The sequence below is a fragment of the Athene noctua genome, chromosome 1, assembly GCF_965140245.1.
Source record: "Athene noctua chromosome 1, bAthNoc1.hap1.1, whole genome shotgun sequence".
NCBI lineage: Eukaryota > Metazoa > Chordata > Aves > Strigiformes > Strigidae > Athene > Athene noctua.
The window spans coordinates 246,284,605-246,298,946 of record NC_134037.1 but is presented as its reverse complement, the minus strand read 5'-3'; the positions used below and the strand labels follow the sequence as shown (position 1 = coordinate 246,298,946).

At 44.9% G+C, this 14,342-nt stretch overlaps 1 protein-coding gene across 1 annotated transcript in view; it reads right to left on the bottom strand.

Moving 5' to 3' along the window:
- ARHGAP20 (Rho GTPase activating protein 20) overlaps window positions 1–12,400 on the bottom strand; it is a 62,753-nt gene extending 50,353 nt beyond the window's left edge. Inside the window, 2 exon segments of the mRNA XM_074932185.1 lie at window positions 1,865–1,950; window positions 12,190–12,400. Of these exon segments, the coding sequence (XP_074788286.1) occupies window positions 1,865–1,950; window positions 12,190–12,288 (185 nt within the window). The 5' untranslated portion in view covers window positions 12,289–12,400.
- Between the last annotated feature and the right edge of the window lie 1,942 nt (window positions 12,401–14,342).

Below are 14,342 nucleotides of genomic sequence, written 5' to 3'. Positions count from 1 at the left end.
TCTGATCTGGGCTATACATACAAGCAAGACATATTTACACTTAAGAAAGCGTAAAATTCTTAGGTGTTATCCCACTCAGTGTCTCTCCATCTATGTCCAGTTTTTAATATATACAGAGGAGGCAGTAAAACAAAAAAATAAAAGTGGAATTGAAGAAAAATGTTCATGACTGAACCTGAGTAGGCAAATGACATAAGACTGAAATATAAGTATCAAATATAATTCATTCTCTTCGTATTGAGAAGCAAGTCTTAAGACAACTTGAAGGGAAGACATTATGGAGACACAGGTGTATAAACTGTAAGAATGTGTAAAGTTCAAGGGCTGAGAGATCCCATCTCATGTCCCCTGGACTCTTCAGTTATTGCTACTCCTCATAGTAATAGTGCACCTCTCATTTCACAACCTCAGTTATGAACATGTCATCTATGCCCAAAAGATGGTATCACATACGAGCATAGCTACAAATAGAACAAAGAAATAAGAGTAAATGAAGAATAAATATGGTAGTACAGACAATCTAAACAAATACAGTATTCTCATGAAGGGGTTACAAAATAATCATTCATCTTATTTTAAAGACCTGGAAACAAAGTCAGAGAGAGGCCACAGAAGAAATTTTACAGACAGAACCAGAACACATGTTGCTGGCTCTCAGTCCTCGGCTCAGGCCACTAGACTACACAAAAAGGTGCAAATGCCTTTAGGAATTCATTTCTAAGTTTCCTCTTTCACGTCACAGACAGCAAGAAGACCTGCAAGTAGTTTCAACTCATTTACCTTTCCTATTTTGCAACTCTGAATACTTTTACAGGTTTCTGAAATACTGCGGAATTCTCCATGATGACAAATATGAAACCAGGTATTAGTTAAATCAAACACAAAAAAAACTTTCCAAAGCTCACATATTGATTACTTAACACACCACAGAGTAGGAAAAAATATTCCTTACAAAGCCATACTTTAATTTCACTCAATAATGTTTCTTCGTAAAGAGCTCTACTCAGCTGGAAGCATTAACAGCCTACCAGATGGTTCCCTTCTCAATAAACACTTACGTTTTGTAAGTTTAAAGTCTAATGAACTGTAGTGCAGGAAGACAAAAGTTATGTATGCAGAATGGTTCACATGGCAGGTCAAGGGCTGGGGCTGAACAGCAGACTAGCTCCATAGAAACTCCCATTTCTATGGTAGCTTTACACTGGAGTAGGGAGGGAGGAGGCATGGCTGATCCTGCCAGAAGATGAAGACACAAAGTGCTGAATGCTTTGCACCCACATACACCCACATACCCAGCCCCGCAAGTGCTAATGCTGGACAGGAGAAGGCAGTGACCACCAGATCCTGGCCCACAGCATTGTCCTAAACCAGCAGGTACTTCCAGAGCCCCGGAGAGCCTGTACCATGCAGCATCCCATGGAAGAAACAGCTCAAATTAGTATAATCCCACAATAACCACTCCTGAGTTATGCCTGGCACCGCATAAGTGCACAAGGCAGAAAGTAGGAAACATTCAACTACTTCTGCCCCTGCCATCTCCCCAGCAGTCAATCATAGCCAGCCACAAATTAACTAGAAATGAGCAGCCCAAATGTTGCATGTCCGGTTGCAAACTGTGGAGCAGCTCTACTTGCTCAATTGGGTATAAGCAGCTTAGTGTGGCAGCACTGGGGAAACTCCTCTAGAAGATCAGCCAATATCTGGGCTGGGTCTGTCACATCTTTCAATAGGCTTTATAATTGTGCAGCTACTGAGCAGCCTGAACTGTGTTTGACAACCTGTTGTGGACAATAGCTCAAAAACATTTCAAGTTTTGAGCTGAGAAACTGCAAAACAGTACAGGCAGCAAAACTCACTGACTCACCTTGAGACCGATCTAGATCTGTTAAGCGCTTTGACAAAGATCAAAGATGGTGCAGACTGGCGTCTTTGGGCCAAACTCTTCATTTTCTGATTGGAAAAAGAAACAAAATGAAGTCACAGGTAAGATTCAGAACAATAACTGCATACATACAGCTTTTTTGCAGCCAGACTCCGATTTCAGACCATGGGAAAAAGGCTGAGTTATTGCCATCAGCAACCCTGGAGGGGGAAAATAGTTGTGAAATATCACATATTGAGAAAAGCAGGAACACAACCAGAAAGCCAGTGATAAAGAAAAGCTCATAACTGGTGTCTATACAGATACCTGAAGTACACTGCACACATGAAATAAACACCTAGAGCTTGTCCTCAACCACTTTTTGTCCCTTAATAATCTATTGTACTTTAAATTTATCAAATATCTAGATGGTGGTTCAAATTTCAAATGTTTCATACACTTCTGTGTCAGGTCTGACATTTACCATAAGTTAAAGTTTGAATTCTACCCACCTAACCTTATGTGCTACACTGGGCTACCTTTTGTTCCCAAATCGAGATAAGGGCATTTTCCTTCCCTACTAATCTAGTTGGAGCATTATGTCTTGTCTCTCTGTAGTCAATAATGACATTTTTTTCATTCCTGATTATGTACGGGACAAAACAGGAAAGTGAGAGGCAGGGCAGTTCTTAGCACAGAACTAGTAAAGGAATGGGAAAAAGGAGAGACTCAGAGAGTATGAAGCAGGGGAAAAAAAAAAAAAAAGACAAAGCATAAGGAAGAGATGAAAAAAGTCAGTAGCTATCAAGGGAGCATGGATTCCCATTCAGTGAAGTTGAACACTACAATAAAAATACTGAGCAAATAAACAACAATCTTCCCCAGAGGTAGAAATTTTCAAAAGCACCCACAGGAAACAAAAGCACACATTTCCCTGAAGACAGATGTATTCACCACTGTATCCTCTCCCTCCTGCAGGCAGAAGCAGGACTAAGGAGTCCTGTCCCTAACTTTGGAGCTGCTCTCCAGAACTGGTTGTGCAGCCTTCTGCCAAGGTGCATGACCTCTCCTCTCACTGACCCTCCACCAAAAGGGTGGCTGTTACGTTGTTTAGCTCAAATAGTTTTTCAGAATAAACTGGTGAACAAAGGGACCAGGGTTGAACTCCTCCCGAGACCCCAGCAGGACAGTATCCAATGCTAGAGCAGTCCCTTACAGCGGCCTGGTAACTGCTGAGAGCCCCCAAACAAGTGAACCTTTGACAGTCATGAAGTCTCTGTTCTCAACTAATCACAAAGCAAGACTTTCTTCACTTCATACTAAAAATAACCACTGATTACCAGGAATGGATATGGTAGGGAACAACTGATTCTTCTGCCAATATATGTGCGGGATGTGGCACACATTTTGTTTGGGCAGGTGCACAGTGTGCTCCACTCAAGAGAAATGAAACTCTACAGTACTAAGTGCTTTACTTGCTTTTGACAAGTGTATTTCTTTTACTCATTGCAGTGCATTTGTTATTGTGTCATTTTTCTGGTTCCCCCTTTATTTACTTATGTAGAGCACGCTTGTTTGTTTTGTCAGATACTCAGTTACAGCTATTGTGCAGCAATTGTTATAAATTCAGCTGTGCAATTTCAGTTCACCTTTAAAAATGATCCCCTCTTCCCTCTTTCTTTCATCAGAAAATAACCTTCTCAAGAATGATGGGAACATTTAGTTGCCTTCTATCCGATCATAAAATAACTGGATAATAACTTAATAGATTACTAACAACACAGATGCCCACTTTTGCTAGTTTTGAGAAAAAAAGAAAAAAAATGCTTGGCTAAATCTTTCTAGTGAGTGAAATCTGTTTGCCTTACAGTTAGCAAATCTGAGAAGCTGTTTGCATTTTTAAAAGTAGCATACCTACAAATATGAAGGCAAAAAGAGATGTGTGTAACAATCCAGTCTCACATACTACAGAAGACAAGCCACAGATTTCCCCCAGACAGCATTTTCTGTAGGAGTTTATATAAAGCATCAACTCCCAAGTGGAACCTTACTGCAAGTCTGGTTATTGGGCAGGTGGCTTTCGGGGGTGGTTAAAACTAGAGCATCTCAGCTTCTGTGAATGCAGTGGAGGTTTGGTTATGTTTTCAAAGAGATCTTAAATCCTTTGGCTTCTCAGGTCTGAAAATGAAGCCACTGAAAAAATGCAGCATTTAAAAATCTCTCTCAATTATGGCAATTTTTTCATGCTTGGTTTAGCAGCACTGAATAGTGCCCGTGGCAGTGAGATTCCAGTCTTGACTTAAATATTTGAGGATTAAGGTAAAGATTAGGACTACAGCAAGTTTAGTAAGAGATGACTGTCAGAGAGTCACAGAATAACTCAGGTTGGAGAGGATCCCAGGAGGTCTGTGGTCCAGCCTCTCTGGACCTGCTGAGAGAAGGACCTGCTCGAGCAAGCTGCTCCAGACCACCTCTAGTCCAGGTCTGTGGACTCTCGTCTGAGGATGAGACTCCAAAGATTCTCTGGGCAGCCTCTAAATACAAAGCGATTAAGCAAAGCTTCCAAAGAAGAGCCCTAAAACATAAAAAGAACTGACGAGATTTGGAAAAGGAAATCCTTCACAGCAGAAATGAAGTGAGTCAGGTCAGCTGTATGCAAATAAAAACATTACACTGAAATATTGACTACAAACAGAAAGGGGTTTTTTCCTTTTATTTTGCTATGTACATATTTTGGGAAGAGAAAATAAGTGACCATCATGATAACTTGAATTGATTTACTCTCAGAAGGAGGAGAATAAATTAATTTTTGACTAAGTTGGACCCAGATTCCTGCTCTCCTCAATTTCACTGTATTTACATGTGTGAAGATGATAACATGGCAATGCAGAGAAGAGATACATCCTGGACAGCTGTAATGAGAGCAGATGTTTGGGAGCAAAAGGAGATGCAATGTCCAATTATCTAAGTGTGGACACAGAGAAGCATTTCTCAACATGTGTCCCACATCATAACCTCCCATTTTTTCATGTAAATATTAGAAAGGTCAACACAGAGAGAAATCCTCATACTTGCTGGCTGAGTCACACCCATGTGAAATGTATCATAAAATCTGTATTCATAATAAATGTTTACAGTGTGCCAGATGCAAAGATGATAATCTTCTATCACTCAGGACCAACTGGAGTTATTTTTGCCTTCCTCACGTTCAAAAGCTTGAGTTCCTGTTCCTCCCCCCCCCCCCCCAATTCAGGTTTAACTTCATACTTTCTGCATTTCTGGTGGTGGTTGTCTTGACTGCTCTTTCACAGAGACAAAAAGGTTTGCTTTTTCTGTTGTCAGACTGGTGGTACGCTTTAGTATTTGGCTAGTTTCTCATCTGGTATAAACAGACATAAGGCTATAGATTGCAAAAGAATAAATCTACACCAGATAATGATCAGACCTACACTCTAAAACACTGTTTTATAAACTGTGATGGTAGGTGGTTTATGAGAAGATCAGACCACCATGCTGAGGACAGTAACCTTGCAAGCCATCACTGAAAATATGCTGTGTCTCCTCAGGAATTAGAGCCCCTACAGATTACAGGATTACAGTAGAACTTTCACAAGTATCTCACAAGTTGTCAGCTGGATGAAAAAATCTATTCCTGACTGCCAGTATTCAACAAATTTTGCATTGCAGTTGAAGTGGATACTGATATTATATGGAATTTATGTAAATTAATATATTGCCTAGTTATATTAATCTCCGTTCTGTGAAAAAAGTAATATACAACAGTATCTGCATGATGTCCTCAAAAAAATTGGAACTGAAGCTGAAGCACTCTCTTGTATTTTGTGCATATCACTTAACTATATCAAGCTTAGAAAGAGAATGGCAGAGCATGAATTAAATAAAGAATGTGTGAAAAAAATCATGGTACTTACTATTTCTTTTGTGACCACAACTAAAGTAACAGATATACACTGTTTATAATATTTTAAAAGTATCTAGAGAAGTGAAAATCTATGCAATAAATGGATATCCTGCTGCAGCTCCTGCAAAGGTAGTTGGAGGTCGGAGCAGGGGGGCTAGCGCAGGGGCTGTGCTGTGTGGTGTCATTCTCCAGAAGCACACTGCCCACGCCGCCAGGTTATGGCGCCTGACCGATAGGATGGTCAGAGACATGCAGGAGGATTCCTCTCACCCAACCTCAGACTTGCACACCTGAGCTATTCTCTCTGTGATCCTTTTACAGTCAACAAAGAGAAAAGGACACATTTAGCGCACAATTCATCTTGTCCTAGACGTGCTGTTTTCTTCCACTGACTGTAAAAGAAAACTAAGGTGAGCAAGAAAATGGAGTTAATCAGCTCAATCCTCTCCTTGCTATCTGAGCGAAGGATAGGGAACAGACAAATCTGTGAGTTCAGTAACATAGGGCACCGCTGCCTTCTGAGAGAGTGGCTTGAGCTTAGGATGAGAGAATTATATTACCTGATGTCTATTTAAGAGATTCATATACAGAATAGCAGAAAAATGTATTCAGTTCCTGTCTGACAGGTGAACACAGCAGAAATGCCTCCTCAGCAATGTGCAGACACCCTTGTAAAAGTCTCCCCTGAGATGAAAGGATTTCAGACTCCTGATTTACAGGCTGGCTCCAGAAGTGGGTCAAGGCTGGGACATCTGCCTGGGTCATTTAACTGGGTGACAGGGACAACACTCAGATGTGCCGATACCTTGAGCTGAGGATTGCACTCAAGTGGTTAAGCTCTCCCTCTCACTGCTTTATTTTTCTAATAAAAGAAAGTCTGATTTTAACAAAGCCTATTCTTTAGAAGTATCTAAGTTAATAACCATGAGACATTTCACCCATGCAAACTCTATTCTTGTCTGAGCAACAAAACCTACCTGTGGTTTAGCCAGACATGAACGAAAGCACAGAACACAAACCTTTACCAAAAACTGTATGGCAAAGATCAACTAACTGCCTGACAATCAAAAAATCAAAACAATCCTCAGCACCTAGCAGTTAATTTTCCAGGACCATTGGGCATCACTTTTTCTCCTGTATCATTGGGCTATGTAGGAGAGGCAATAAATCATTTTTTTCCTGCATGCTATTACCCAGTATTTGTTAGACTTACAGTGTATGGTTGTCTAAAAATACCAGAAATAACAAGAATCTCTTATGCTTTGGTAAAGCAAGAAATGGCCCTATACTGACCTATAACATTCCTGAGCCCTTATAAACAGGGTGAGAAGATGACTGCATTTGAACTGTTGGCTCAGGCAGCAGAGATGTCTAGGTCCCACAGAGAGCCCATTTACCATAAAGGCAGAGCAGGTGACAAAACTATGTGCTTTTGTTTATGCTGGCAGAATACTTTTACTTACAAGGACTTTCCTAAAAAGAAAGCCATTTTTGGATGGATAACTGAGGAGAAAACAATTGCAGGGCACAAGAGGAAAGGGCTATCAACACAGTGGAAGCAAAAGCACATCATCATGGAACAGAAGATGCTAGAGAGCCCAGCAAAGACAGAGACTAAAGGCCATCTCAGAGTAGAAAGAAAAACGAGTGAAAGAAACTAAGAGCAAAAGATGCTCTACCAACTGCCTCCCAAAGCACTGATAGGGATGTGTTCAAAAGATCTCACCCATCTACCTAAAAAGATGGAGATGTGGAAGACTACTAAAACTGTGGAGAGGGAGAGCATCAGTCTTTCACCTGTGGGTCCTACTGTCAGCTGCACTGCACCCACAGTGCTCAGACCAGCAACTCTGGTTGTGGTGGTTTTGATGAAGCCCAAAGTTTCCTTTCAAGCCTGACAAGGTTAGCACATTGACGTAATTCTGCCTCAGTTGCTGTACAGCAAGGCTTTCTCGGGAGCAGTTTACAGATAACAGAGAGAGGAGATTCCCCCCACTCCACATGGATACTTCAAGCAGCATGAAGTAAACAGGCAATAATTTGATGAGTGCAGTTCTTGGGTATTAGATCCCACATGATCTGACAAGTCCCTCTCTTTCCTACGCCACTATGAGGGACAAAAAAACCCACAACCCAAGACGAGAAAACTCAAGAACTAGAACACATTGTTTTATGCATAATTTTCAATTTCTCTCATGGACAGAGAGAGAAAGGATTGCTAATGCTAGTTCGTAATTAAAGCAGCATCAGGAGGCACATCACAACAGTAAGTTATCGTAAGCCTGCACAGCCTGCCAAAGTGATTTCAGCCTAAGGACCAACTATGCAGATGACTTCATTAAAACAGGGGCTTTTCAGTACTCATCAGAGGTAAAATTGCTACAGGCTATGTCTGCGGGATGACAGGAACTGTCCATCACTTCACTAAAGAGTGCCAGAAGTGTTCCTGGACAGCCAAGATTCCCAGCACTACCAGGTGTGATTTTGGAAGCAACCCACCAGATCTTCAGCCAAGGACCATAGTAAACAGGACAAAGACTTGCAGGAAAAAGAACTCTCTGCTTAGGGAGCTTTATGTTAAAAAACATATATATATATATATATATATATATATAAGGGCATGAGATGAAGGTATCATCAAATACAATGGCAAATATATACAGTAAGACAAGTAGGGATGAAGATTATATGTGACTACCTTTACTCTTCTGATGCTGTTAATTTACTTGAATTTTATCCATTTAGTACACTCTTAGGAAACACTATAAGTCTCCTTTCCCTGACAATAAACTGTTGCTGTATTTGTGATCAGAATCACAAAGAAAAACATTTTTATGGTGATGGAATACCACATTTCAAGTCTCAAATCATAAATACTATTTTGGTTAGTGTGCAAAATTGTTAATTTTTTGCACACATTGTTTGAGTAAATATTAAAAATTGCTGAACCTCCAAAATATTATAAGTAGTTGATACTTGAAATCTTCAAGAAGGCAGCAAAAAATCCTAAGAGTGACTCCTTGTGTTACCAAATATTGTCTTGTGTAAAATATTCAGAGTTGGTTGGAATCTAGCCCCTCTAAGAAGAGAGAAGTGAAACACCAGGAACTTATGGTTAAATGACCACAGCTGCTACTGCTGACACAGTTACACTGGAATGAAAGATGTCTCTGCTGCATAGTTTGTTTTGATAAATTTGTAGAAATAAGCTCTATCAGTATAATCACTCTTTCTCATGTTACTTCAGTCCACTTCAGAGTTGCATCAATTTACTGGTATTGGTTACTAAACTAAACAGTCAGTACAAAACTTATCTGTAGGTCAACTGCACATAGTCCAGTGACTCCAATAAGTCCAGTAAAGAAGGGAATCTAGTCTAGAATTTTCCAAAAGCATTAACTAAAACACTGCAATTCAATGTCACCTTTTAGCAGGGTGTCTTGAATACCTTGTAAGCATTTACCAGAGAGAATCTCCCAGTGTCTGAGAGACAGGTTTGCAGTTCAAACCACTTTGCATGTCAAGAAAAGGAAAGGAAATGAAATGTTTCCAGGAAAATAGTTTAAATGGTCACACGGAATACATGAAAAAAGTCCTAGACATCTTCTGTCTCTCGGTCCTATGATGCGATCAAGCATGTGATACTTCAGTTTTGTTTTGACAGCCAAGCGGAAGATGAAGTAGGAGTTCAGACAACCACAGAACAATGTAGCAAATCTCAGCTAATTTGAGAAAGGTATAGTCACGATAATAAAAATGGGAGAAAAGTTCAGTGGTCATTTAGCATCCCATATTTGGGAGCATTTGTGTCAGAAAGTAAAATAGTTGATGTTAAATACATATTTGCAATAAAATTGTTCAACTTGACCTGCTGTGTCACCAGTATCAAAACTGACTTCTTGCCAAAACATTCTTCCATTTAACCGTATGTAATCAATACAAGCTGTAATCTCCCCCATAGTAAGAAAGAGGTTCTGTATTGTAAAAAAATACGATGCTTTGGCACTGAGTGGAAGACAAAACAGAGGTATATATAGAGTCCATAGGATCTAAGTAGTAAAAAAACTACTTGAACTGTCACTGAGATCCAGCTCCAGGCAAAATTAGGACTAGCCCACTGCTGCACATGGATAAAGGTTAAGAATCTTCTTCCCCAGATAAGGACAAAGAGATGGTGTGCTAGCAGTCTGAAGGGAGCACCATGACCATGGACGAGCAGATGAGCAGTTGGCTGGATGTTGGTGGCTGCCTGCGCTGGCTGTGCACGGTGTAAAGCTGCCATATGCTGCATGGCCCAGCCAGGGTTTCAAGCTGCTTCTCCGCAGGAAGATTTCCATCTGTACCCCTGCTGCATGTGCCTCCATGCTGAGGAATTCCAAAAGGGTTGCCAAGATCCGTAAAAAGTAATATCCCCGCTCCTTTCTCAGTGCTGGCAAAAACAAGGTCTGTGTTCCTTTGCCTGTGGGCTCTTTGGAGCAGGAATAGGAAACACAAGGGCTACCATTAATATTTGTCCTCAGAATACTGAATCATGAAGTAGAACTTGTAAGAAAAAAATATTCATCTTCACAGTACTTAAGCATCCCTTCTCATTTCAGGCAGGTATCTGGCATCAGGGCTCTGCCAGGTTGGAAGGTTCATGGTACTGTCTTTAGAAAAAATGAAAGAAATTATAGAAGAAAAATCAAAGACGCATATTTAGACATCTCAAATTAAATTGCAGTACTTGGAGAGGGTATCTACTCCATCACTTTGTCCAGCTAGGCAGCAGAAGGTACTCCACCACATTGTGTAGGCATATCACACTCTCTCTTCAGAAACCAATCAGGTATTAACTGCAGCAAACTATGGTAGACGTCTTGACCAAACACTCTCCAGGCAACCATTTCACCATTGCTGCTGCCATGAGAAGAGGTCCCCAGGGCTGCGGTCAGGCTGGAGCGCTATGTGCCTCGGTGGGACATGGCACACGTAGACACAGCCCATGGAAATGAAAAGCATTACTCCCTGGCCCAAAGAGATGCTCTGGCAGGAGGAGAGGGATCAGGAGTCCCCTCTGCACCACTGTGCCATGGCCAGCAGCCACCACTCAGCAGCAGGACTGGACACAAGCTCAGCCTCTACTACCACACATCCTAAATTCATGTCACCAGATTTAGTAAAGGGCACAGTAACCTGGCCAGTCATTCTAATCCTGGCAGTCTATTTGGCAGTCAGTAGTATTGTACACCTCTAAAGACAAGGCAGTGCATAAATTTAAATGTCATTGTGAGGCAAAATTGGTGAGGCAGGAAGGTACCAGCTCTATTTGGACAGAAAAACACTACAGCACTTGCTAAACCAAAGAGGAAAAAAGAGTTCCTGTTTTACACAGTGGGAAGAATGTGGTTATTACAGCTCGTTACAGCTAAATATAAGGCAGAAACAAGTAATTGGCTGTACGCAGAAGTAAGCATTTTGCGCTTGATTGTGTCAGATGCTGAAAAGCAATTCGAGACATCAAACAGATTTTACAACCAGTTTTGAAGATGGGATGAGGCTCTTCTGCCATCAGTTGTGATATACTGAGAAAGCGCAAGGCGCTTCTTTGGGAACCTGCTCTTACATTTCTCTTGTAGAAAGCACGTGCGAGAGCAGCCAGCAAACCCCCTCAGTTCTAGCAAACCCTTTCCTCGCACCCCCAGACACACTTGCAAGCAGACCCCTCTTGGACCCTGTGGATAATCATCCTGCGAGCCTCCCCCTGCTCTCTCTGATACCCACCCAGCAAAACCTCCAGACATCCATACGGCAAATCCTCCCTTTAGGGCTCCCGGGGACATCCATGCAGCGAATCCCCACATCTCCTCAGCACATCCATGCAGCACACACACACCCCCAACCCCCCCCCAGCTCACCGGGAAATCCATGCAGCAAAGCCCCTTGGCTCCACCACCGACCACCCCCCAGCAAAGCCCTTCCCGAGCCCCCCGGGACCCCGACGCAGCAGCCCTCCCCACCCACCCCGCACAGCCAGGCAGCAGCCCCCCTTTGCTCCCGGGGCATCCGCGCAACCACCCCCCTCAGGTCCCCCGGGGTTATTCACCCGGCTGAGCCCCCCTGAGCTCCACCGGGCACCGCCGCACTCCCTGCTCCCCGGGGCACCCTTGCAGCAAGCCCTTCCCGCGGACACCCCCCGCCTCAGCTCCGCCGGCAGCTTCCCCCGGCCACGGCCCCGGCCCCGGCCCCGGTCCCGGTCCCGGTCCCGACGACGGCGTGCCGCCCAGCGCGCTGCCCTGGCGGCGGCAGAGCAAGACCCGGGACGACGGAGCCGCGGAGTGCCCGCTGGGGACGCGGTGGCCCGCGGGGGGCTCCGGGACCGAGGCGGGGGCCGCTTTCCCTCCGGGTCTCCCGGGGGCGGCCTCACCTTCTTGCTGTCGGCGGCGGCGAAGACCCTGCTCTCGCCGCTCACCGAGGACGAACGGCCCGGCCCGAGGTGCTCCTGTTGCGGGGACATCACGTCCATGCAGCCCCGCGCCGCCGCCCTCCCGCCGCGGGGACACCCGCGGGGACACCCGCGCCGCCGCCGCCGCCGCCGCCGGCCGTAACCATGGACAGGGCGCGCCGCGCCGCGCCACGCCCCCCGAGGCCACGCCCACGCCCGCGGGTCACGCCCCCTCGCACGCGCCCCTCTCAAGACCACGCCCCCCCGTTCGCGCCCCGTTCTGCGGGGGAGGGCGGCGACGCGCGTGCGCCAGCGCCCGGGAAAAAAAAAAAAAAAAAAAAAAAAAAAAAAAGGGGGGGGGTGGGGGGCGCGCGGCCTCGTGCCGGGGAGGGGGCGCGCGCCCTCGCCCTGCGCCTGCGCGCGGTGCCGCGGCGGGGGGCAGCGGCCGGCGGGGCCCTGGGGGGTCGGGGGGCTGCGGGGCTCTGGATTGGGAGGGTGTTTCCGTCCGAGGGTCACAGCTTCGGGAACTGCTGCACGGTCCCGGGACTGGGGTGGGTGCCTCGCTGCCCCAGAATTGTCCTCCCCCCAGCGCCCCGCAGAAGCCGTGGTCCTCTCCGGAGCCCTCCCGAGGGCTGGTCCCCGTCGGAGGAGCCGGCAGCAGGCTGGGTGCAGGTGTAGCTGCGGGCTCTTGTGCCTCTCACGGGGTCCCTGGCGGGAGGGAGGGGCGGCCGTGGCCCCACGGGCCCCGAGTCTGCTGGGGCAGCCCAGGGGAGGCTGAGGGGCTGCCATTGTGCTCCAGAAAGCCGTGAACCAAAGGAGGAGGAAACATCAGTTAAGCTAATGGATGGTGTTGGCTCAAGAACAAATGGGTGTAAGCAGGCTATAAATAAATCCCGTCAGGAGAAGGGAAGAAAGCGTACTGATCATACTGATCGTAAGAAGAGGAGGCTGTGGAAGAGCCCTGCCAGCCAGGAGCTTTTTGGGGTAGCTCCATGAAAGGCGGCAGTTTGATACAGCTGTCGTGTTTGCACGTTACCGTATACTCCCATTAAATACAGTGTCTTCATCAGCAAGGGGCTACTCCTGACCGCCCAGGAGGTTCTTTCTAATCCTGTCTTTCTACACTTCGTGGGGGATATTTTTATCTCCAGCCTCTCCAGCTGTCACTGGCTCTACATGCATCTTCACCCATGTTGATCACAAAAAGAGCAGAAAAAGATCCTGCCATCTCATGCAGCTTTTCATAGCTACCACTTCCCTTCTGCGAGAAGAGTTTTTACATCCCTGTGATGAACTGGATTGGAAATTGATCCAGCTTTAACAAGGTTCCTTTTCATCTGGAGAACCCAGGCTGGTTCTCCTGGAAGCTGAAATGTTATGTGCTGCTTACATAATTGGTGGCAGCTGCTCTTGCCATCTATGAATGAAATAGCAGTAAATGATTAATTTGGTTCCATGTTATGTAGCCACCTGGATAGGTTATTTAGGCCCAGCATATCCATGTGATAGTGCTTCAGTGATCTCTTTGTTGAGATGGATGTAGGCACCTGCTCTCTCCTTGCACCCTCATTTCTGCATGTCAGTGGAATCGTGTAAGTAAAGGGAAGATGGAATATTAAAGCCTGGAACACGGTATGAGTGCTTCTGTCTCCTCAGGTTTTCTGGCTCTGACTGTTCATTTTCTTCCCTATCCTATGCCTAACCAATTAAAAAAACCAACCAACCAAACAAACAAAACCATAGACATCTATGACCACTAGGAGATATAGCTCTTGGGTAACACCATGCCTGTGGGTCCTATCTCAGAAGGCCCACCAGACTGCCCCTAATATCCTTGGGAAAGAGAAATGGATGGTTAGGGCAGAGTTTTATATGCATTACGTATGTTAATGTGTCATGAGTTGCACCATATCCTCTTCATTGAATTTGTAAGGTCTTTCACCTTGAAATGATGCATTCTTGGTATCTGCACTAGTTTACAGATAGATGGCCATACATCACTAAGGCAAACCACATATAAAAACCCTTCTGAATTTTGAAGCACAAGTCTCCAAAAATGCCAGCTAATGTTTGCACCCGGGGGCCTTGGCACAAGCTGCGCTTCAGGCTAGGCAGTGATCGCTTGTCCCTGTATG